Genomic DNA, 26,011 nt, shown 5'->3' on the forward strand with positions numbered 1-26,011 from the left:
ATGAATGACGTTCAGGAGGCCACCTCCCCTGCAACCAGCCTCAGCGGTCCAGCTACCTGTGTCTCCAAAGTAGAGCTGCGTGTGTCTTGCAAAGCCCTGCTGGACCGAGACACGCTGAATAAATCAGACCCCTGTGTCATACTAATGGTACAGACCAACGGACAATGGACAGAGGTGAGCCCCCTTTTCTTTCTTTGGTCTGACAAATACACAGTTGAACCCTTTGGGCAAATGTTTGAGGCTGATATCTTCACATTTCCTAATGTGTAAGGGATTGTGCCTTGACTCACGCAAGAGCAAGACTTCACATTATCAAAATGACAGCACTTTGAGTTGATCTGAGCAACATGTTTTTCTTAATGCTTACACAAAACTGTTGCACACAAAGACACTGCACACTGGGGATAGTTGTGCAGCCCTCCCTGCTTTGTCCAGTATCACAAAATCTGTAAAGGCTGAGATTTTAAGATTAAACAGCGGCGATGTGTGAAATATTATACATTGGGATGATTTTTCCGTCTCACCCCAGTTATCCCAAAACCAAGGGAGATGAATCTGTTAATGGTTTGGTGAACTTGCAGCTGTTTTTCGCTCTTTCGGAAAAGATTATGCCTTACACAACAGCTGCCTCATCCTGAATTAAAACCCATCAAATGCAGTATACATCTACCAACACTGTCTGTCTCCACAGTTCCTTAATTTACATCAGGTTTTGTTGTCTGACATTGTATATTAGTGTGGTTGGTATTATTCAATGTGATGAGTTGAGTTCCAGCTGAAAATGTTTACTTTCTTGGATTGGTCCCAGGCTGATTTGGAGCTTAGGCAGCAGGTCTCTCATTTCCCTATTAATTAAGTCATTTAGTTCATGAGGGAAAGCCAAAACACAGGTCCCCGCTAAGTAGAGGATGTGTTGGCCGAGGATACCTAATTATATCCATTTTTCCTCCTGCAACCCTTCATCTGACAAAAAAGCTCTATATTCAGGGAAATGGCAGATAATAATTAACTGTATTTCTGCCAGATTCCCGCCACAGGGGAGCCATTTGTTGAAGATGCTCACTGTAATGTTTGGACTGTATGAATGTGGAACCTCGAGATACTATTTTGAGGCAGTGACGATAAAAACACTTGGCTGCCAGTATTGAGCACACAGTTATGGATTTTTCTTGGGTGTAATTTGATAGGAGGTTGTTACATGAGATGACTGACCTGGGTTCAATGTAGCATGAATACATGAGTTGTTATTTTTAGCCGCTCTAACTGAGGCAAATTCAGATGATATGAAACTGAGATTATGGCACAGCACAGTATTACAATTGCACTCTCTCTCTCTCTCTCTCTCTCTCTCTCTCTCTCTCTCTCTCTCTCTCTCTATCTATCTATCTATCTATCTATCTATCTGAGTCTTGACAGTCATGACAGTGTACACAAGTTATCCCATCCTCTGCTGTCAAATCCCTCAGTACTGAGAGGCACGATTGATCGAGCAAATTGTTTACTTACGTCAACAACTGAGTAAGAAGCTGAGCCCACTCACATCACCACCATACCGCCCTCTTTCTCTTTTCTGAGCTCATACTGTATGGCCCCATTGACTTGAAAGTGCTCCTTGTTGAACTGCATTCACTTCATTATTACCTTATTTCACCACCAATTCACCTCTGAGGAAAAATGCAGAGGCAGGGTGGAGAAGACTTGACATTGTCTACTATTACAGATTTCTTTCTTTTTTTTTTTGTTTAAAACCGGACTCTCCACGCTCCCATGATAATGAGCTCATTCAAAACACAGTCTTTCTATCCAACCTAAGCTACGGAGGCTTGTTATGATTGAGCTACACAGATAATGCTCCACCTACCTGGCAGAACTGATTAGAGAAAGCTTTAATTTCCCATGTCAGGGATCTCTCTACAATTCTGGCCCCACACCAGTGACAAACAGGCGTCACAGACTTTGGCACAACCTATCCCCCGTAGCTCTGATTAGCTTTCATCAACAAACAGACTTATCAGACTCATCCCGAATCTGCCCATCCAGATGGCACAAAGAGAGGAAGAGAAGGCAAGACAAGACAATAAAGAGAAACGTGAGAATTAGTCAGACTATTTCTAGAACTGTGACGAGACCAAAGTTTTTGTTTAGCAACTAATGTAATATGTTTTCCCATTTACTGATCAACAAATTGAATTGCAAATTGGTAATAAGGAGAACAAGAATAAAACTGATAATGAATCAATATGTCTAACTCTGTTATGTGTAAGGTGCCGAATGCTCAAAAACAAAGATCAAAAAGTTAGGAGCCGGAGAGCGCTCCAGTTAAATTGTTTATTCATGCATCGATATTTCAAACAGATGGCTTACCTCAGTATGCAAACTGGCAACAGTGTGAAACAAGAAGGAGAAGATGAGAAATTCAATAAACATGGATTGTAAAAAATTGCCATTTTAGGTTTTACAATTACAATTACAGATGGGCGATGTACAATAAGGAGAAAAGTAAATAAATAATAGGAGAACTATAGTGTATAGAGGTGCTTACATACAGGTGGGAGACATTTTCCTGGCATGGTTTTGGTCAGCCTGTCCCCACAGAGGGAAAGATCACTGCATTTAAGTTATTCTGAGTCATCACCATTATCCCATGATGAAACATTACTATCCTGGTGCGAGTGGTTTCCTCCAGCATGGTAATGGTCCAATCCACACAGGGTGTGAAAGGTCACTGATGGGTTTGATGAGTATGAAAATGATATCAGTCTTATTTTATGGCTAACACACTCACCAGGGTCGGCTTGTATAAAATGTCTAAGCTAATAAACTTTGACTGTAAAAATTTCTTAGTAAAAAGAAAAAATTTGAGTCTTTTTATAAAGAGGCACAAAGTAACTTTTGGCAAAGTCTAAATGTGTTTCTTCAGTGCTGACTGAAGTGTAAAATAGACACTACAATTACCCGTTATGCACTCAAACACTGCATCAGCCAATAATGGGCCTCTAAAAGTGTTGTGTCATGGTTGTGTCACAGCTTCATGCCATGATTAAGATAACCCATCATTCATTTTGTCCAACATTATGCTTTAATATATTGTAGCATGTCATAGGAAAGCTTATAAGATATTTCTCCTACAAGGACAAAACAGTTTTAAATTACAACCATCTGCCCAGTACAGTGTTTGTATGTTAATTAAATTTGCATTTAATTGTTTTCTGTTTTTCCATTACCGAGAACACAGCCATCAACCTGAAAATGAAACATTCCCTTTAAAGATGTACTCATGAACTTCGACATGTTGTGTAGGAGTGTGGGTAGTGAGACAGGATTTTGTGTTGTTTATCAGCTTATCATCATACATTTCCAAAGTATGTGTTTAGTGCTTAGCTGCTGCTCTTCTGACTCTTAACTGACTCAGAGGACCTCTGCAGCTCTCCTAAGATTTTGGGGTAATATGTTAGACAGCTCTCTCCATCACCATCCTCAAAATACCAAATGAGGGAATGTCTGTCGGCGTTCGTTCCTCTAATAGGGTTCTAGAGACTTGAATAATCTATGATAAAGAGCACTGATGCTGTTGGCTTGTGGTGAAACATTATCTGCTAAGACACTTGATATTTTCTTTTGATATTTTCCGGGTATGCTGTGTGCATCATTCTTCATTTTTAAAATACTCTGGTGTTGCTAAAATCATGAAGAGTTCAGCTTAGTCTTTTATCTGATCAAGATTGGATCTCCACCAAAGCGAGAAATGAGAGACAAGAAAGAATCGTCGCAAGTCGTCATGACACACAGTCTGGACCTGCTTCACTGACAATGAAGAGATGACGTTGGATACTGTTACAGACAAAAACTCTATCCAGCTCTATGGCTTCAATTTGGATGTCTTCACAGTCTCTACTGACGACACATCATCTGATTATGCCAGATTATGCCTATAGTTTTGCTAGATTGAGGTTGAAGTCCCAAATACGCATGAACAATAATATAAATATAGTATCATGAAAATTCAGTCTGTTTACTGTTTATGATGATATGACAATATAAAGCTCTGGATGTATATTTATTGTAGATGTAGATTTGAATATCGCGCTCAATGATGATTTGTCCTTGTGACAAATTGGACATCATAGAGATGTTCATGAAACTGTGTGATAGCTAAACAGCTAAATCCCACACCTTGAGCAAATGGGGCCTCAGAGAGCTCCGAATTTTCTTTGTCAGGCAATCAAAGACAAGCGCGGATGTTTTCTGTACACTGAGATTAAATGTCAGAGCCCTCCCATCTTCTCTCTTGACAGAATGTTATAACATTTGCCTTTCTGTACATTTATATGCTGGTGTTCCTCAAAATATTGTAAGCAGGGAGACAAATATGTTGTGAGTGTTAGTTTTTAATCCTATTCCCTAAACTCTTACCTTATTGTAAAATGATATACGACACAAAACACTCTCCCCTAAGGTCTACTATTGCTTTAATCACACTAAGTGAATTATAATAAGAAATGTTTAAATATATTAGATGAGTACGTGTGAGGGTTTAAAGTCTTATTATTTTTTCTCTATTTCAGCTGGACAGAACAGAGGTGATCAAGAGCAACTTGCACCCGGTCTTTGCCAAGGTTTTCTCTCTGGACTACTACTTTGAGGAGGTTCAGAAGCTGCGATTTGAAGTCTACGACATCCATGGCACTCACAGCATCGGGACCCGTGACGATGACTTCCTTGGTGGGGTGGAGTGCACTCTTGGCCAGGTAGGCAGATGCTATCACATTGTGTTGACTTGTAGTAGTTGTGTTTTCCAGAATACACAGATGCTGACTTAAAATTCTGTTCGTTTTTTTCCCCCTAAAAATTGGGATTTGTCTGCCTTAAAAGCATCTTCCGTAGTCTGCGATGTTGGTAGTAAATAAACCTATATAATACCTATATATATTTGCAACATAGTGTCCTTGTCCACTACTCTTTACTGCTGAGGGCTCAAGGCCAACCTTGTGTTCATCTTGCTCTTTGCAGATCGTGGCCCAAAAGAAGATGGTGAAGCCTTTGTTGCTGAAGTACGGGAAATATGCTGGCAAATCCACCATCACGGTAGGTTTCTTACCTTGTGCTTATGACCTTACTGCTCTGTGGACTGAAGTTGTCTGGATTGCTGGACATTTACAAAGTGGAAGTTATTAGCTAAAGAGCTGAGTGAAACACATTTTTGGCCATAACTCACAAATTCATACACTAATTAAGACACAATTTAACACAAATGTCTAATAGAATAAAATGATGACATTTTATATCCAGAAGGTCAAAGGTCAACTTCACTGTGACATCATAATGTTATGAAAGAACACAACTCAGGACTGGTTGGCGGAGGCATACAACCACAAGGCAACTGAAGACACCACTTACAGAATGGCTTCATGTTGCTGCTTTACATTGGTGGGTGGTGATAGTTGTTAAAAGTAGACATCACCCCTCTCTGAGAACTTTCTATGTGCTTTATATGTCCATTTTTTGGTGGCATGGGGTGCCAAACATTGCAATCCACGCAGAGAAGCAAGCAAATCCACATAGAAGAAATGATGCATAAATAAGACATCACTTGTGTCCGATGTGGAAGAGGAGAGCTGTTGGTTCATTAAGCACCATCTTACAGTTAACAAGCCAGTGGTGATAGCTTATAATAAACAAGATGAGCAAGATCATGCAGTGCTACACTCTGGTTTGTAGAGTAGCCGCTCTGCCTTGTTTGGAAATACACAAGAGAGTCTCCTCTTCTTCTAATTAATTTTTATTGCAGACTAGATGCTACAAAGCCTACTTTTGTTCATTTAATTATAAATGTACAGGAGGTAGACTTAATAATCAATTCACAATGTCATGCAACCAATACACATTGCTCTTCAACAAATAAAAACCTATACAGTATTTTGTGAAATGTAGCACTGTTATCAATAGTATTGAATTGGATTGCTGTACACTGTAAGGATGTTCCTGGTTTTGATTTTTGAACTCAGTGCCATTTCTCTCACTTTTGCAGGAAACTTTTCTCTCATCTATTCTCCTCACTCATTGCATACATAAAGGACCTGGTCTGAGATTTGAACCCAGGATCCCTGTGAGGGAAAAATTAAAGACAAACTCATCCATTTTAAATCTTTGTCATATCACCTCTAGCCAGAGTTAGACTTTATTTAAACCAGAGCCAGCAGCAAAGACCTTTTGAAGGTCTTCTGGATGGATGGATGGATCTTTTTTTTACCATTTCATCTATACGAGTATATAGAATTCAGGGCACCATCATAATATGAAATCCTTATCTAACGTGTTGTTGCTGCGCACACATGATGGTACCAAAATAATTCTTCAAGTTTTCAATTGCATTTGCAATATTGTACAAACTGATTCAGTTTTGCTTGTTATGTCTTAAAAGAAGGTTTGTGTATATTTTTAATATATGCATAAATACAACCATTAATATATGTGGTAGAGACACAGAGCACATACACACGTATTTGTACTTCTATACAGTATTGTGAGGACTCCTATTGACATAATACATTTGATCATTAATCATTACACATCACAACACCTACATGCCCAATCCTAACCCACACCCTAAAGGTTCATGCTACATTCAACCCTAAAACTAAATATTGTCCTTTAAACAGCCCTTTGCAAAAACCATGAATTGGGAAAAATATGCTCACTCTCAAGGTTTGAACTTCAAATGGGTCCTGACAAGGATAGAAATACATGATCAAACACAGTTACACACACACACACACACACACACACACACACACACACACACACACACACACACCTTCTGCCCACACCTTTTATAAAGATTTCCCCTTGCACTTGGTGTGTGTCAGGACAAGCTGTCTGATAAAAAGCACAAGTTACCTATTTTGCAGATCATCGCTGTCTGGTCTTATCAAAACCCGGCCGTGCCCACAGTACAGCCACAGTCCTGGCAGTTTGATGTAAAGTTTCTGTGAGTTTCAAATAAAGGAGCAGAGAAAAAGCAGACCTCTGTTTTCTGGGAGTGAGCCAGACAGTTTAGAGACAGCAGCAGAGGGTGCACGGTGATTCTTAAAAATGGCAGTTCTGAACTTTTTCAACTAACACATAAGACCAAACAAGCAAAACAGCAGCCATTCAGAGAGCAAGCTGTTACACAACTGTACTGTTGCATTGTGCTGTACGTGGTAACTTTTATAGCCATAAAAAGTTCAATGTACAAGTTGAAGAAATAACCTATGACAGTGGGGGACTCTAGTTTGCAGCTAATGGTGCTCTCTACTCTCTGGCTTATATGCCCAGCAATCAAGTAAAAGCCACTTCAAAAGATACAGTTAGGTACAGATACAGTTAACTGCTTATTATAGTGCAAATGTAGTTACTTTTTGAAATACATAGGAAAAATGCTGTATGAATACTCATATAAAAACCATGCAATTTAAGACAAGAAAGCCTGTATTAAATCTCAGTTTTGAGTTAGAATACATTCTATGCAAATGTTTGTATTAAATTTGTTGTTTTAAATACTGGCAGATAACGTCCACCTTAATTTTCTAAAGGCTTTATCTGCAACCAAATATCAGTTGTCAAGAAAATATATTTCAATTTCAGTCACAACTCTAGTTTTTATTAGCTTTAGGGATTTTTTCCTGAAATGTGGGTCATTTCTTGACAATGAATAATACAGCCCATATATACAAAAAAAATTACTGACAAATCTTATTTCCTTTCAGGTGCATGCTGAGGAAATTTCTGGCAACAACGGATATGTGGAGTTCTCCTTCTGTGCCAAGAAGCTCGATGATAAGGTGAAAGGAGCAACCGTTTTTTGATGGAAATACCAGCACAGTTCGTGTTTTATTAGATGTGGTTTAGTAGCTCTAGACAGGGATAGTAGCAGTAGTAATATGACAGTGATGATACTGTAGTGCAGCCTCAGGAAGCACCCACAGTTCCTCACTGGCCTCGAAGTTATGCACATGTAAAGGATAATTTTTCAATTTCAGCAGAAATCATCACACAATTTCATGTTACAAGAGGAGAAATTGTTAACATGTAAAGCCGCAATGATCATTTGTGAACATGCTAGGCTCAAATGTAAATTACATGACAGAATATAATATCACGTGAAATCTGTGCTTTTAGTTTGAATTTATATGGTTCCACTTTAAGGCTGCATACCACTGACCTTAGCTACTCCTGCTCCCACACTGTCAAATTTTGCTGACGGCATATTTCAATCAAAAACACAGCAGGGGCTTTCATCCAATTACAACTCTGATGACATGAAGTCGCACCATGTTCTTAGGACTGAGCCTTAGGATGCAAGACTCATAGGTTGCCCTTGATTCTCAGTGGTATTGGGAGGAAAATTCAAATTTTCTATAGCATGTACATTCATTTGAAATTACAGTTTGCAAATCGTAGCTACTCTGATGGTAAAAGTGAACCTAAAAAAATCTTTACTAGAGTATATCCTTCCTCTGCATGTGATGTTTGCTATCGGTATGCAGTGTTTTCCTGGAAGTATTACATTTCTGATGAAATGCTGGGGAATCTGCACACTTGTTTTTTTTTAAATCGAACTGATTAATTTGCACGCATTCAAATAAGTCACTGTTACAGTTTGGATTTTATAGCTGTGGCAGCATCATAGTGGCACAATGGTGTGTAATCATGTGGCACTAACACTACAGCAGCTTGTTTGGTACACTGATTACTTGGAATAAAAACCTACACATTTTGGTTCGTGGTGCCAAGTAGCTAAAAACACTGATGATGAAAATGATTGAAACTGGCTTTGTTCACATGCACGGACAGTTTCATTCTGGTTAGAAAAATAGCCCACCTTCAGGAGGATTGATTGCAAACATTTTCATCCAGAAGTGAAAGATTAGAGTCTGGTTATGAGACGTGGAAACATTTGGGATTTGCTATCACGATTACTTTTCTTGTATCAGAAGCAAGTGCTCTGTCAGATTGGGATGGGATATGAAATTTACTTGTTAAAGCAACAATAGTTGTTTTTTTTCTGTCCACTTGAGGGCAGCGAAAGAAGTTCTAAATATTAGATTGACATATCATCATCTTAAAAAGTTGTAAAGGCCAAAGTGTTGGCTATAGTTTTAGTCAGTAATGTATTACTTTCTAAAATTATACATTAATGTAATTACTATTCTCATTAATGTGTAGTTCAGGGCATTACCATTTGAAATTCAGCATGTTACTAACCCCAGTAATCCTCCCTTACTTTGGCAATTTGTTAGTTGACTTGTTTCCTGTCTTACCGGTAGATTGATATTCAGTTTGTTCTCTCTGTGTTCAGCGGGCAGACTGGTGTGGTCAGTAAGTGCTAGCTTGATGCAGGGGCTCAGGGTGTTGAGAGGCATTTAGCTGCCACAAAAAGAGGAGGAATGCTACTCTCTGTAATTCCAAAGCTATCTTATATACAGTTTGTCTTATTAGCTGTCTTGCCAACATCACTGTTGAGGCTACATTCACGAATCAGCTGCTTGTTTTAGAGAGTTGGAGTATGTGTGAACCCCGCAGCCCCACTGTGGGGGCGGGACTTTATGCAGTCACTGGGGCTAAAATCAAACTTAGCTGTGATAGTCAAAAAAAACCTCTAAACTGTAGACATGTTCAAACTAAACAACTTGTTTGAAATATGGGAAACGCACAAGATGTAACGTCTATATGGAGGTTTTGAAACTGTTTAAAAAGCATCACTGGAGCTGGCAAGTATAGTGAAAGTGAAGTTATATTACTAATTACCTTTGCTGTTTAGTAATTAGTAGTTTAGTGTGAGTAACATTTTCCAAATAACTTGCCCAAAGCTGTTTAGCAAACAGTAGCCTATTTACACCTCCAACAGACAGAGAGTCCTGTCTCTGACGGACTTGAATATAAGTCCAATATTCTCTCTCCTTTTAGCTCTGTTTTGGCCTCCACCGGCTCCAACATTTAGCCACTATGTTCACCTGCTAGCTCTGTTTGACTTTTGTTGAACCAAAACAGTAAACCTTTGTCCATAAAACCAAAACCACCAGCTAACAAACGCTAAAACAGCCCATCCATGCTTGATTGATTGATCCATTGTTAATATAAAAAATATTGAATAGTGCAGCTTCAAGTGGTTAATTCATGTATGTAAGGCAAATGGTTGATGTCATCAGGTGAGACAATTAACTTTTGTGCTCCTGTCATACTACGCACCTGTTTGATATTATGATCGTAAACTTAAATAACCCCTAAAACAAGGAAATCATATTTCTGTGATCAGGTGTTTTATCAGGTAGTATACATTTTCTTAAGAATACAAATTGGCTGGGACGGATGACTTGGGTGTGGCAATTTATGTAACACAGACAACAGATAATGACTGACGCAGGAATGATTTCTGCTTGACAGCTGTATAATCTGAACCTGCTGTAAATATTGATCACAGCAGAGACATTGGCGAATGGGAGGATTAATGATGAGATATTAGTATTGCTGTTATTGTTAGCGTGGGATTAAATTTTGACATGTGCATCTGATCAGTCTGATCATGCTGCTGATGCCACTGGCTTGCGGTTGCCATGACAACAAAGAGAGGATGCTACAGCTCTTTTTTGCTCCCGTCCCTCAGGAGATGTATCTGGCTAATGTGGCGGGAAATGCAGCATTTACTGTCTGATTCTGTGTTTACAAAACCCTCTCACCCACCCTCCAAACCCCCCCCCCCCCCCCCCCCCCCCCCCCCGACACGAAATGCACACACACACACACACACACAGTAATCATTTGTTTTCCTCCCTGAAGAATCAATTGACCTAAATAATCAGTGTTGCTCTGCTCTTAGACGCCTGGACTTGAGACTCAGGGGATGATTTAAGGCGACCCCAAATAGCCGTAAAGGATGCGAAATCTTAAGCTTGTTTTCAATTTAGCAGGCTATATACTAACACTGGTGATTTAGAAGCTTGTAAAATATTCTCAAATCTTCCTCTAAACAAAAAAGTTTCAAACACCCTATTTTTTTTTTTCTCAGTCTTACTTCACAACATTGATGTTGTCTCCTCCAAAAGAGCCACCATGCTGTGCTGTAAATTTTATGCCTGCTTCTTCCTGACCTTTAATCACAGACACAAATACATCTGCCTCTGCAATGAAGCAATGGTAAATCAGTGTCGACAGCCATTTGTGGTAATTTCAGTTTCCTCCTCATCTGAACAACTCCTATACACATACTGAAATAACCCAAACATCAACCTTTTAGTGTTGATGCTGTTCTGTAATTTCGCCTGTGTGGTGTCCATCATAGGCCCATGGTAAATATTGGCAAACATCGTCACTACCTTTAAGAGAAGTAATGGAAATCAACCCCAAAGTGTTAAATGTGATGTTGTATGTATAATTTGTTCCCATTTGTCTCTTATTAAATACATTTTGTTCTCAATGAGACTTCCTGAATAAATAAAGCTAAAAACGAAAACTACAAAAATGACTTCCTTTCATACTTTTGCTTATTTGATTCATAGATGTTCTAGAAATCTGACCTAATGTTACCTGAAGAAATCCTTAATGATAGTTAATAATTATTATAAAACTTAATAAAGATGTTTTAGGGTCTGGTACTAACATTACACTTCTGTTTCTGCAGGATCTCTTCAGCAAATCAGACCCATTTTTGGAAATATACCGAATCAATGATGATGAAACTGAACAGCTTGTGCACAGAACTGAGGTAAAGTCACCATATTCCCTCTTCAGTTTCATCAACAGCTGTTAATGCATTTTTACCACTTTTCTTCATATACAGTATGTTCCTACTCTAACAGGTGATTAAAAACAACCTGAACCCTGTGTGGGAGCCCTTCAAAGTGTCTCTCATATCCCTGTGCAGCTGTGATGAAGACCGGAAGCTCAAGGTAAGGGGCCTTTAGGAACTGTAAGTCCACACCAATAAAAATCACAGCAGTCAGTGACTCAGAATCTGCATAGCAAGTTCCTTTCAGCGGCGGGAATCAGAAAGCAGAGTCACACCGACAGAGACAAAGTAGTAAACAGTGTTGTCTGTGTGTGCCACAGTGCCTAGTGTGGGATTATGACTCCAGGGGGAAGCACGACTTCATTGGCGAGTTCTACGCCACTTTCAGGGAAATGCAGAAAATTTCCAGTGGAAATAAGGTCAGTGAACGGAGAGGCGGAGAAGAGTGGAGGAGAGACAGCCGTGTAACTGTTTCATCCACTTCCAATATGCCTCTCATTTTACTCTGCTGAAATCCATCATAGATGAGACAAATGTCATGGTGCTTAGGATATATTGCCAGTGTTCAAAATATGTTTTCACTCCTGTTCTTTGTCCTCAACTCGCTTTGTTTAAGGTGACGTGGGATTGTGTGAATCCCAAGTACAAACAGAAGAAGAGAAATTATAAAAATTCAGGAGTTGTCATCCTCAGTGACCTTAAGGTAAGAAACTGCAGTAGAAATAGATCATATTTATCAGAATAGTCAACACTGGAGGGAGCTGCACTAATCAGTATTTTATTCTTTTATTTTACATCATGACATAGAAATAAAAATCCTTTACTATACAAACAAAAATGAACCCAGGAGATTTTTATTATGTAAATCAGCTCTTTAGGATTGAAGGAACAATATGAACTAATTTTAGTAATAAATGCTTGTTTGCATGTATATACTGTGCATAGAAACACTCTCATTGTACATCTAAATAACCCTATACACCTAGGACATTTTTTAGTTTCCACTGCTTTGATAAGGTATATCACAAAATGTCTCTTTTTAGCCTTCACAGTCAACAGCTTTGTTGAGTTAATTCCACTTTAATGACCAGATGCTACAGTACAAACACTGTAGCTGAGCATTCGCTCGCCCGCCCAAACACCCCTTCTGAGATTTTGTATGTAAGAAATACTCTTTTTTTTGTTGCAGCTCCACAGAGTGTACTCCTTCCTAGATTACATCATGGGAGGATGCCAGATTCACTTTACGGTAAACTGAGCAGTCTGTGTTTTGATGAAGCTTCACTGTCATTGAGCTTTTAACTGCACTGGCCATATGTGTATGAATTACCTATTGCTCTCAAATTCTCTGCATCTTCTTTGTTTGTGTAAGATGTAGGTTTGTAGGTAAACAGGCTTTGGTATGGCTTTGCTGGTCCAAAATCCAGAAAATCATTTTCAACACAGTTTTAAAGGATCTTTTTACCCCTGAAACAACCCTAATGGTGTTTTTGTCTATGTACGGAGATGGTTTTCTTAGTGAAGGCAGCCTCATGGGATACATTCTAACCTTCTTCAACTCTTGCCCCTTGGTCTGCCCTCTGTAGTTCTACCTCTCACTCTCTGGCTGGATCACTGAAGCAATGAATATAAATCATGAGCACTGCTGTGATAGATGCAGTTCCTCCTTGTTTAAATAGCTGGCTGCTTGGATCTATGGTGTATGGAAACTGTAGCTGCTTCCTTGTATGTGGGTGTAAAAAGTGCAAGTTCTTACCTCTGATCAGATAATTTATACTGCCATTAGGCAATTTCAGGCTCGCTCACACAGAATGACTTGTAATATCATAAGCAGCCAAGTGATAAACTTTTTAAAAATGTGTGGCAAAAGAAAAACTTAACTGATCCTGTCATATTGTTCATTTTGTACACTGTCTACCAGGTTGCCATTGATTTCACAGCATCCAATGGAGACCCCAGGAACAGCTGCTCATTGCACTACATCAACCCTTACCAGCCCAACGAGTACCTGAAGGCTCTGATAGCAGTGGGGGAGATCTGTCAAGACTATGATAGGTTTGTCAATCTTTTGTTTCTTAGTAAATGCTCTTCAGTGCCTACAGGGATTGTCAGTATCTCCTGTTGTGAAACAGAGCCGCAGAGTGTCCCTTGCATGCCAATTTGGTGAGATCTCTCATTCTGAAAGGAGCCACTCCATCTCAACCACACATAAGGACGATAATGGAAATTGTGGAGCACTGAATAAGAATGGCATTGAATCCTGCAGGTTATTATATTTTTGCTCGCCAGTTTGTCAGAAAACAGATGGAACTTAACTGTTGACCACCAGCTCCTCCAATTCATCTCTTCAATGAAAGGGACTTTGCATTTTGAATTCTCTCTATTAGTTGATTTACAAGCCGCACATTGTCAAACAAGCAGCTAATTACTTGCAGCACAAGTACAATCTTTTTTACTGTCCTCATCATGTTCACATTGGTAGGTCAAATTTAATCTGGGTAAGTAATGCATGATAAACTGTTTGTATCTGGGAAAATTAGAGCAAGCAAAATTGGCCTCTACTGGCATTACTTATAGATGAGGCTAATCTGGGGCTGAAGATGGTGCTTGGTGAAGGCAGTCAAGGACACTGACACAATATTCTGGACAGACTCATTTATGGCTTCTTAATGATTAACCATTTTTTCAGTCTATCAGAAAGATTATATTTTTTACCTCGTGCCAGCCTCAGGCGTTTAAGGCTGGTGCAGACATCAGTTTTGTTACTGACTATGTTTGGCGCGGATTTCTAAGCAAATTTTTCTTAAGATTTTTTTTATTTGTTTGTAACCCATTCTAGCAACAATACTATTAAAATCACATCGATCTCATATTGATTTTTATTTTAGCAAATAAGACAATAAAACAAACCAAAGTGAACATTGAACAAGTTAATAAATGCATCTTATATTATAGCATATGAACAAATACTTAGTTAATGTATAAATTGTACTATATATAATGCAGTGCTTTTCCTTTGACCATCATCACAATTACTTGTTTTAATGACAGATTACTTGTTGTCTGTCATCAACATTGCAGTTGTTTTCCATATGGCCCCACTCAGGAAATCCTTGTCGTTTTGATCAAATCACGAATATCCTAGTTTTATGTAACCTCAATTTCTTGTCGCATCATCAATAAGTAAAGTAATTTTCAATCTTGCGTGACTTACTTGCACAGGATTCCGCCCCACACCCACTCTCCATTCAGACACAATTTGCAAATCGGCCCAGTTCTTACATTTAGGGGTCTGTTTTTGAGAATATCTCAAAACTTTTGAACAGATTTTGAAGAAAAAGAAAATTACCCTTTCTAAGTAAACTGATTTAGATTTGGTTACAATTGTAAGAATTGGTGCCATGGGTGAAGGATTAAGTAATTTGTTTCTGGTGGGAATGTAGTCCTTTTTGATAATACTTCTTGATGTCACAAGATACCTTTTTTTTTCCTTTTTTTTTTTTTTTACATTTTAGGATATTGATATAACGATAAATCTTTATCTTACATGCTGGTCTGGCATAGGATTTTCCTTTGCCAGACCAGTAATATTATTGTTACAAGGTGCTTGAAGCTGGACATCATGGGGGCCTAAGGGTTAACATATATTCACACAGTAGTGGCTGCATGTGCTTTCTCCTGTAGAAACTCACTACGACAGTTTCCTCTCAGCATCTGTTGCAGCTACTGGTCCTCCTTCTTAGCTCGCATAGGCTCATTACCCACAGCTACAGTCAAGCACATGCAGAGACAGGGGCTACGACAGCAGGATAGCAGGCACTTCAAAAAGAAGTGGGAGGCATTATAGCTGGAGAAAAAACACAGGAGGTGCAGCGTGAAGCCTGTTTGAGGAGTCATTAAAGACAATGAAGTGATTTGAATGAAATTATATTTTCATGTGAGAATTCCCGTTACTGTAAATGTACATACTAGCTGATACAGTCACACACACTTTTGTTTTTAAAATGACTGATTGTTTAATTGTGAACAAATATTAAACAATGTACAAATGTGCAAAAAACTTGCAGTTATTGCAAGCAGTCTTGCAGGTGCTTACTAATTAATGGGAAATTATTTATAATATGATCTGTTTCAGAGAAAGACCCTCTCATCTGTCGAAACTAAGCCAGATGAGGATTAACACTCCTGATTTATGCAGATCCTCCTATTGAATATGAGGGGAGCACTGTCTGGCTAATTATAGCATCGTAGAGATTGCACTGGAGACACTCAGAACATGCCTGGAAGTTAGCAGTTCATCCTAGTAGCTTTATTATTTTCATGTTTACATAGATACACAAGCGCATCATACATGGAAACATGCCTCTGGGGGAACAGTGACTGCAAGTTGTAGGCAGCCCTTTCCCTTTTAGGTTGGAATTGTAATTGAGGTGTAAAACGTGGGCAGGCAAACCTTTTAGCCCTTAGTGAACATAGGTGATGTGGGATTGTAGAGTCCTTGCAGAGGAGTGCATTATGGAGCTTGAGTGACGAGCTTTCGTCTGTGTGGGCAGAGAATGGTTTACCTTGCTGAGAGTTATTATACTGGGCACATCTCCCCGAGGCTTCTCACGTATGCTGTCATACGGTGAAAACAAGTTGTCACTAAGCTTCTCTGTCTGGGATGAAGGTGCTATGTCATATCTCTACAACTATGGAGTTTGATGATCGCTTAATACATTTATAAATTGCACATAGAAACCAATTCATTAAGCCCCCAGGGCAATTTATAAAGGTATGGAAAGAGTCAAGAGGTTGAGATAATGAGTGCTGTTAACAATAGCAAGAATAAAACTCAGAATAAAACTGACTCAAAATGAATACCCCATTCCCCATTAAAACATTTTCATTAAAAGTCTTTTCCAACATTGGTAAAGCCGGTGAAACCAATGTAATACCAAAACCATAATGACATTTTTCCTATTATTTTGCATCCATACAAAATGCCTCCGTGTCTTTGAAGGTCACAGTAGTGGGAGCGAAGCTTGTATTTAGTGGCTGGGAGCTACTCTGGTGAGAATGAATGAAAAAAAGTGAGTTGAAAATGTGTAAATGTTGAAGGTGAGGTCAGAGCGAAGGCATCTTTTTATCATCTGCTGTGCAGAAATCTATTCATTTGTTTGTAATATTGTTCCTGGAGTGTGTTTATATCTGTATACAGTATAGTACATTAACCAGGGCATGTGGAGAGGTTGCACTACAAAGAACAGAAGCTGGACTCATTCATTTTTATCTTATTTTTTCCTTTTTTCCTTTTTTGAACAGAGTATAACGATAGTAACCAAATGGTCTATGTACCGTATTCACTGATGTCTTTCTAACCGAGCTCCAATTCTCCTAAGCCTGCAGGCTGTTGTCGTTACCACTGGAAGCCATTGTAAATATAAGATTGCAAGGTTAAGGGAAAAGACACACATTATCCTTGAGGCGCAAAAATAATAATAAAAGATGAGCCTCTATTGTCAGTGTTACTGTAATACTAGTGCTGCTACAATAACAACAATCCCTACTACCACTACCACAAAATGTTACAGTAGAACAACTACAACTTTCCAAATTGAAGTCGCTTCTGTCAAGAGTTCACAGTTAAGAGTTTATTGCTCACTCTCTGAGAGTGTAAAAATCACCACTCTGCCAGTGTTTATAGGTCCACACTCATCAGAGTTAAGTAAACACTTGTGATAGCTCTGGGAAGCTGCCTCAAAGCCATATTAGCTCTACGAGTGGACAAACAACTCTCCAATCAACATACCAAATAGGTAAACACCTATTAACACTGTAAATTTTGTTGTGTAGCCTTTGATGTGGACACACTGTGTCCAGAGTAAATGAATTAAACACATCCTTTCAAATGTTTGTGCCCCAAACTAAGATTCTGTTGAGCTGGAGATATTTTTTGTGATTACACTGGGCTGCAGAATCCGAGGCTGTAGTAAATGTTCTGATAAGGGAGGCAGCCACTGGAGAAATCTATCTGTAGACAAACAATCACTGATGTCACTGAAAACAAGCTGTGACAGCTCTTTTGCCTATCCTAAATGCTGCAAGTTCTAGTAAATTTCAACATAAAGTGTTATCTGTTTAATGTGTATTTAGTCTACATCATGTCCTTAAATTACATGGTATTCAAGAGATACTCCAGTATTTATGACACTTCCATAAAGATAGGGGACTTGTATAGACTGTATAGATGACATAGCCTCCGTGATGCCACCCACATGTTTCTGAAGGGCAGTTATGAAGTTTAGAGGGGGCTGCTCCGCCGTCGCTACTTTAGCAGTGCTAATCCAAAAATGGGCAAAGAGGTGGGGTGTGTGTGTGGAGCTGAGACTTGGTTGCATGCCGGTTTAATAACTGTAGCATCCTGTTAGCATAGTTAGCTTGGCGTTTTGCTCAAAGGTTAACCCAAGGCTAATTCATTTGCTGGCTAATTAGCTAGTTAACAGGCTAAGCTAACAAGCCAGGTATGGTGAGCGATACTTGCCAATTAGTGCTAACATGCAAATAAAAATAGTACTAGAATTTTGCTCACCAAGCCAGATTATTTGTCCAATGTTTACATGAAATATCCTCTAAAAGGCACTAAAACCACAAACATAGCTGAGAGGTCACATTTAGTGACTCGAATTAGCTGAGGTAACACTAAGCAGACAGCTAGTGGACTGTGACAGCACCCACCTGTCACTCAAAGCAGCCACGCCCTCAATTATGCATAACTTTAATAAAATTTAAATGGGTGAATTGTATAAAAATTCATCCCCGTACAGTTGTGATGAAGGGGGAAATTAGCAATAGAGACCAAAACAGGTTTTTGTACCAGGCTGTAAGCATGTTTATTTCGGCTGTAAAGTTTGACGTTTTAACATGGGAGTCTGTGGGGATTGACTTGCTTTTGGAGCAAGCCTCAAGTGGCCATTGGAGGAAATGTAGTTTTTGGTACTTCCATGTTCCATGTTCCCTGTTTTTCAGAACCGGAGGTTGCCGCTTACAAAAGACAGGTTAAAAAAAATGGTGAAAACAGTATATTACATTTACCATAAGGTAACTTAATAGCATCTTTTGTTAGACCTTCCCTGCCTGGTAAAAACCCATGTTTTTCACAAAAGAAAAGATAATATATATGTCATTAGTCTTTGGGCCTTGATGTGTATATACACATACAGTAGGACCTTTATATACCTCATTTTTGTATACAACATCACATTTGTTAATGTTTTCACCTGGGAAGGTGCGAAGTACAGGGTCTCTCTACATACGTCTGACCATGGTTCAAAAACAGTCTGCATGAGCTATTGTACTCAGATGGGCATAGATTAGCATGTTCTGTCCATTTTACATTGTGTTGGTGTTGATCCACCCTTCATCACTTGATTAGATTGACAAGAACTCACCACTCTGTAGGCCTAGCTGTGTGGAACCAATCCCTCATTCACTTCCTATGTAATAGGCATTCAATAATTTGCTCTATAGTTACATTGAAGTGAGATTTCTTACACTTTTATGAATCATTGTCATTTTGTGTCAACACTGGCAAGTGTAGAGTCAAACCTTGACATGTTTGAGTCACCCAGTGGTGCATTGCATTACGGTGTATTTAGCAGAAAGTAGTATAGCCCATGTGCCATGGGTGCTACTTTTCTTGTTTTATTGTGGGAATCTTCTAAGGCTATATAGTGGATGAATTTCATGCTCAGCATTCAGACAGTCTTTTGTTTATTCACAACTATGCACCCCTGACCTTTGACAAGACGCACACTATCCAGCATAGCAGAGCTTCCTACTGTAATATCTGCTCATCTAAGTGGTATGATGAAAAATGTAGACAATAAAGACAGTGAGAACCTCTTTGAACGGGTGCAAATGCTGGCTGCAGGGACTGTGCGACAGATTTCAAATTGTAATTCAAGCTTTGAACATTTATGAAATGCAAACAAGCAGGGGGTTTGCCCCTGGAAACATGAGCAGATGGATAAGCCATCAATATTTTTCAGATCGCTGTCAAAAGCTATCCCAGATTAAACTGCAGTAACTGTAATATGTGACTGATTAATTTGCTTATCGTTTCAGTGACAAAAGATTTTCAGCTTTGGGGTTTGGTGCCAGAATCCCTCCAAATTATGAGGTGAGTACTCTGCTCTCCATGGTTTTTATTCACCCTAAACCCCCCTTTTTTCCTATTCCACTCTATTACACTCACTCCCCGTAACATGAACAGTATTATGCATACTATATATTCATGTGCTCTTATTGAACCCTGGTATTTTCCACTACCCTGGGACTTTACGTCAAGCAAGCTGATTTCCATGACCTATTTCATGACACAATTTGTCACCCTGTCAGATTTTCACATTTAAAACTAATTAGTGAGTTTATTTTTATTCATAAGCCCCTTGTCTTAAAATATCAACTTGTCTTGAGAAAATAACATATTACAATGAAATAAAAGCCCTGTAGTGTTGATGCTCAATTTACATAAGAATTCATGAGTGTGATTTGTTTAAGCAAATTGGACATTGAGAACCAAAAGCCTTCAGTGATTTTAAATAGAGCCCTGGGGAGATGTCTGTCATGTGACACACACACACACGCATGCACGCACGCACGCACGCACACACGCACGCACGCACGCACGCACGCACGCACGCACACACGCACACACACACACACACACACACACACACAGAGGGAGATAGAGAAATAAATACATGCACAGTTGGAGAACTTCTGTTTGACCATCTCTCAAATTAGAACAACCTATGTTTAATGTAAGATTGTAATGTGCTGTGTGTTGGTGTGAAACACTAATTATTATCATTTCAATCATGCAAAGATTGTGGCTCGGTTAATACAAACTATTAATTTTTGAATTTACCGTGACAGTGACTGCCTCGCAGGAGTCAAATTTACTTTTACTGCATGCTGTTGCCACATTGTGGTTGATAGTGCAGGTGAATACTGATTAAGTCATCAGACTAATCATGAACTGCAACCATGAACTCACAGGCTACACCTTTGATGGACCTGGGTTCTGTCTCAGTAGTGATGTCATGCACTCTTGTATCCTTAATTATGCATTATGCATACAAAATGTGATTGGAAAACAAGTATAAATAAAAAATTAAAAAGATGTTAATTTGCCAGTCAAGAATAAAAAGGATATGAATGACTGAATTTGTACCAGTGACAGTTTAGAAAAATTCTTAGTTATTATTTATTTAGAGTTTAAGTTTGTTTTAAGAGTTTGTTGCTGGCGTGACAGCTGTCAATAAAACTCTGGTGCACATTTAATAACCCTGATCAATCAGACAGTCAAAGGCAGTTAAAACTGCAGTGTGTTGTGCTTCTATCCCACTCTGTGTACTTTGGCAGTTCATTAAAAAGTGTGTGTCAGCCAATTACCAAATCCCGCTGTAATGAGCTCTTTGTAACACCATTGAACATAAATAAACACAAAGAAACAAAGAAGAATTAAACTGCGCCATGACTTGCTGTCAAGAATTTGATTTCTCACGTGGGTCCTATTGATAAAGGGTGACAATCACCAAAATACTCCAGCTAATGTGTTACCTGTCAGTCTGCATTACTCCTCTTGGTTTGTTTGTTAATTTATTTGAATATTGGTGTGAACACTTAAAAACTCAGTTAATCTGCTTCATCAAGGTTGTATGTGTGGTTTGATCATATTTAATTGACAGTGGCTCCACAACTGTGATCAGCTCCAACACAGCTAACATTACCTTTTACTCAAAGAGCCCTGCCCTTCCTAACTATTTTAGAAAACACAAAAATACAGAAATCTGTTGAAATAACCAGAAGTGACTTTTTTGAAGATTTTGTTTTCATGTAGGACCTTTTTGCTCACAGTAAGATGACTGACTCAGACAATAGGTTTTCAGGGCCTTTAATACTTACATTTGAGGAGTTTTGTTTTTTTATGTACAAAGCTGAAAAATAAGACTGTAACACTAAATAACTTGCTGTCATACAGTTGAAGTAAAAGCACATGTAACTAATTACATTACTGATGCTTAACGATTCTCCATTCCAATGAATTGTTGCTGCAAATCATGCCAGTGGACCAATCTGTGCAATAACAGAGCCTTACAGCTGCAACACCTAAATGGAAGGCAGCCATTATTAATGTTATTAGTTACACCTGTGTGTTTCCTGCTATTTCATGTGAAATGCTCTGCTGGGAAACAGGCCTGTTAAATGAAAAACAAAACAACGATCTCCTCTCTTGCAGTACAAAAACTAAATGGTGGTCTGTGGGATTTAATTTTCTAGGACTCCTCATATCTATATCTATACACTGACTGAATTCAGTCTGTAACTCACATTAAATAAAAAATGACTTTAAAAAAATAGCCAGCTGGAGAGGAGTCAGCTGTCACTGATCTGGATGACATTTGGTACTTGTGGAAAAAACTCTTATGAGAGGAGGCATCAAGAGGGGGATTTCAGTTTTGCCAGTTTTGAGATAAAAAAAAGTCAATCTGACATTTGGATGGCAAGAACAGACTAGATAAAAGAAGATGGGTTGAAATCTCTTTTCAGAAACCAGATATTAAGCATATAATGCATGCTATATGCTTATTTCTGTATAGTGTGATGAAGCCATGATTCAGGATGTTAATATAAGCCGATCATTTGGAATGTAGTTTACACAAACCAGTACATCGCAGAGCCAAGTCTCACTCTAAAACACCCTGAAAATAAAAGCGTGTTACTTTTATCCTGTGTTTGAAATTAAACTCTCAGTTCCTGATTAAATATTTTTCCTACCATCACATTATCAGCACATACTTCCCTACCTTTATTAATTTACATGCAAACTTAACCATGTAGTTTTTAAATTTGTTGAGCTAACTGAAAATACACCCAAAGCAAAAATTAAGTTAGTGCTCCAGACATACATTCATTTTATTGGTTTTGTAATGTGGATATTGTTATATTTCTATAATAACATTATTAATGATATTATGACATTGTGCTGAACTCTTGGTTGTTTCAGTTAGCCATTATAATAAAGGTGGCTTTCTCTTAACAGAATTGCAGTTAGAAATACCAGAAGGAAAAAAAAGTTAATGCTTTCACAGATTCCAAAATGGGAGGCGTTTCTGACACAGCATAAAACAGAGCACTGCCCTTCTCAGCAGTGTTTCACAATTTTGAATTTCTCCATCTACAGGTGTCTCATGACTTCGCCATTAATTTTAACCCAGAGGATGATGAATGTGAAGGTGAGGAAAGGCTTTGTACACCAGTTTCCCTGAGAAGTTAATTTCTATGCTGATGATACTAGAATTGATATCTGTAATCTGACAACACAGCTGCTAAAACATCATTATTGCTCAGCAGATTCTACATCACAAATTTCAGGTAAATGAATACATGACACATCAGATTTATAACATCTGACAGTAAAGAAGAAAACAAATTCCTCTCTACAAATTTTTGTGAGCATTCTTGTGTCCATTTTTCTGTAGTTTTATACTCACTCAAGATTCAGTCACATTAATGTTTTTGGATTTCATAATCGATTATATTTGAAAATGCACGTAAATAAGCCAAAAGTCAAACTTTCAGGGGATCTTTTAACTTGTTTGAGGCAGACAACATATCCAGACTACTTATAATTCTTTGTCAGACTGATGTGAATGGTTCATCTTAGTGGCCTATTTATGGCTTATTCAAGTGTAGATAAATCTATTCATGTCTCCTTCATTTTGCTCTGTGCTATCCTTTATCAGGGATCCAAGGGGTGGTTGAGGCCTACCAGAACTGCCTTCCTAAGATCCAGTTGTATGGACCAACCAATGTTTCTCCCATCATCAACAGGATAGCCAAACTGGCAGCAGGCGATGGCAACATTAAAGATGCTTCTGTGAGCGTCCCTTTACACTCTATTGGAAATGTATGAATGTAATACATGCTTTGTTGTTGGGCCCCCCACTGAGTCCCCCCAAGTTATAATAATGATTCCCCAGGCACAGAAGAAGAAGGGGCACATTATAGAACGAATTAGTTTTCATTAAATTATAGATTAAAGTCATACAGTGCAATATTGGTGATGCATTTTTTTGGACAGCAGCTAATAGAGTTACTGTGTTTTCAATCTTTCTTTTATATCTCTTTTGGAGTAAAAACACCTGTCTTCTTTATCTTAACTTACCCACCAGGTACACGGACATTTTGTTCCTAATACTGCAATTGCACCGACCCTCATGTAATTATTTACTCCTCAATGTCGGTCCTTCTTTGATCAGTAAATGAGCTGCAGAAAACAATTAGAACAATTTCAGGGCACACATTAGAAATACACATTCAGCAACACATAAACACAGTCAGAGAGCCAACAAACTAACCAGCACTCATTGGATTCATCAAAATGATAACATTATATTGTGCCATGTTAATATTCTTCAACTGTGCTGCTCATATTATAATTAATTACACACATACACACATGCACACACATGATGTCTCTGCTGTGGCTTGTGATGTAGTAGTACTCTGTCTTTTGTTTTTAATATTCTCCCACTTTATCTGTTCTCGATTCCCTTGTTTTCTGTGTAACACTCTAACACTTTAAAGTGCCATACACACGTAATCTTTTCCACTCAGTGGAGGCTGTAAAATTATCCAAGACAGCATGAAAGGCCTACTTCAGACCACGGCGCACACTGAGAGGTGTCCTTGCCTATAACCACACGTTGGTGTTAAAATGGGTTAACGTTGCCATGGATTAATTTGCACTGAAAGCTCTTATCTTCTTCCAGCGATACCACATCCTGCTCATCCTCACGGATGGGGTAGTGACAGACATGGCAGACACGCGTGAAGCCATTGTACGAGCCTCCTACCAGCCTCTCTCCATAATCATTGTTGGTGTGGGTAACGCAGACTTCACAGACATGCAGATTTTGGATGGAGATGATGGAGTCCTACGCTCACCAAAGGGCGAGCCGGTCCTCCGGGACATTGTGCAATTTGTGCCCTTCAGAGACTTCAAAACGGTCAGTTTTTTCCTCCATCTGTCAATCTTCACTTGTTGACGTTTAGCTTTTTCTCCAGTCTCACTCCTCTGACTGCTGTGCTAGTGATGCGGATGAACATTAATTATTTTTTTATATAATGTCCCCCACCCTTGATATTTAAAAGAGCATACAGGCAGCTTTTGATGGCGTTGCCAGTGCTACAGATGGGCATCATGGACTGGAGGAGATCCAGAAATTTCCTCACACAAGAATGTATTTTTAATGTAGCTACATGCAGTCAGGGACATTTCAGCTCTACATCTATACATCTATCTATGTCTGTTATGGACTAGATATCTCATGCTCTAAACAACTGAAATTTTGGGTTTCAGTAAACATTTTCTATATACACATTTGGGTGGCAAATTAAAGGAAAAAGCTGAATAAATGAGTGGAGACACCTAATGATGCTTCCATTCCAGGACCAAGGTGATGAGATGATGAGAGCTGAGGAGATGAGTATGAAGAGTGTGTGAATTATATGCTGTGAACTTCACATTCACCCTTGAACCTCCACTTGAACCACTTGAACATCTATGGGAGATTTTGGACCGACATTGAATAAATCATCCAGAGTTTCCAGAAAATGATTTGTCCAGACTCAACACATAAATTGTTATAACTCTAGACACGTTTATTGCACTGCGCTGCACATGTATTAAATGACACACTTATGTAATGAGTTTTATGCCACTGAAAATGATTTTCCAAATATGCTTTAACGACAGTAGTTTTTTATACTGCAAGACATATTATTAACTTTTATGTAGCTCTTAGGATCAAGGTAAAAGAGTCAGAGGCAGAAACAGAACATTTTCTTTCTAATACAATGTCTGACACTGACATACCACTTTTAATTTCTCTGAAAGTCCTAACACCTTCCATAGTCCTCTATACTGGAAAATCATCTGTATCTCAGATTAAAACAATATTTAACAGTTGTTTTGACAACTCCTGTTCTCTGTCTCTGTTATAGGCTTCTCCTGCAGCCCTGGCCAAATGTGTTCTGGCAGAGGTGCCCAAACAAGTAGTGGAGTACTACAGCCATAAGGCCATCTCCCCCATGTGTCCGATGAGGGACTTATCCACGCCAATCCTCAGCCCAGTTGCCACCACCCCAACAGAATAACAACCCACCCTGTTCCTGGGACCAAGCTTTGACCAC

The 26,011-nt window shown here is 38.8% G+C and overlaps 1 protein-coding gene across 1 annotated transcript; it reads left to right on the forward strand.

Moving 5' to 3' along the window:
• On the forward strand, nt 1-26,011 carry cpne7 (copine 7). Its single transcript, XM_022765345.1, has 15 exons — nt 1-174; nt 4,566-4,748; nt 5,011-5,085; nt 7,749-7,823; nt 11,660-11,743; nt 11,838-11,927; nt 12,088-12,186; nt 12,384-12,470; nt 12,957-13,016; nt 13,689-13,822; nt 19,874-19,928; nt 22,998-23,049; nt 23,560-23,693; nt 24,589-24,825; nt 25,823-26,011. Exons 1-15 carry the CDS (start codon nt 1-3, stop codon nt 25,973-25,975), a joined length of 1,692 nt encoding a protein of 563 aa, XP_022621066.1. The 3' UTR covers nt 25,976-26,011.

Source organism: Seriola dumerili, unplaced genomic scaffold (assembly GCF_002260705.1).
Source record: "Seriola dumerili isolate Sdu_G_001 unplaced genomic scaffold, Sdu_1.0 BDQW01000674.1, whole genome shotgun sequence".
Lineage (NCBI taxonomy): Eukaryota > Metazoa > Chordata > Actinopteri > Carangiformes > Carangidae > Seriola > Seriola dumerili.

Coding starts and splice junctions, on each gene's coding strand:
- cpne7 (XM_022765345.1), top strand. CDS start 1: ATGAATGACGTTCAGGAGGCCACCTCCCCTGCAACCAGCCTCAGCGGT. Junction 7,824..11,659: donor CCAAGAAGCTCGATGATAAG/GTGAAAGGAGCA, acceptor CTGTTTCTGCAG/GATCTCTTCAGCAAATCAGA. Junction 11,928..12,087: donor ATGAAGACCGGAAGCTCAAG/GTAAGGGGCCTT, acceptor TGTGTGCCACAG/TGCCTAGTGTGGGATTATGA.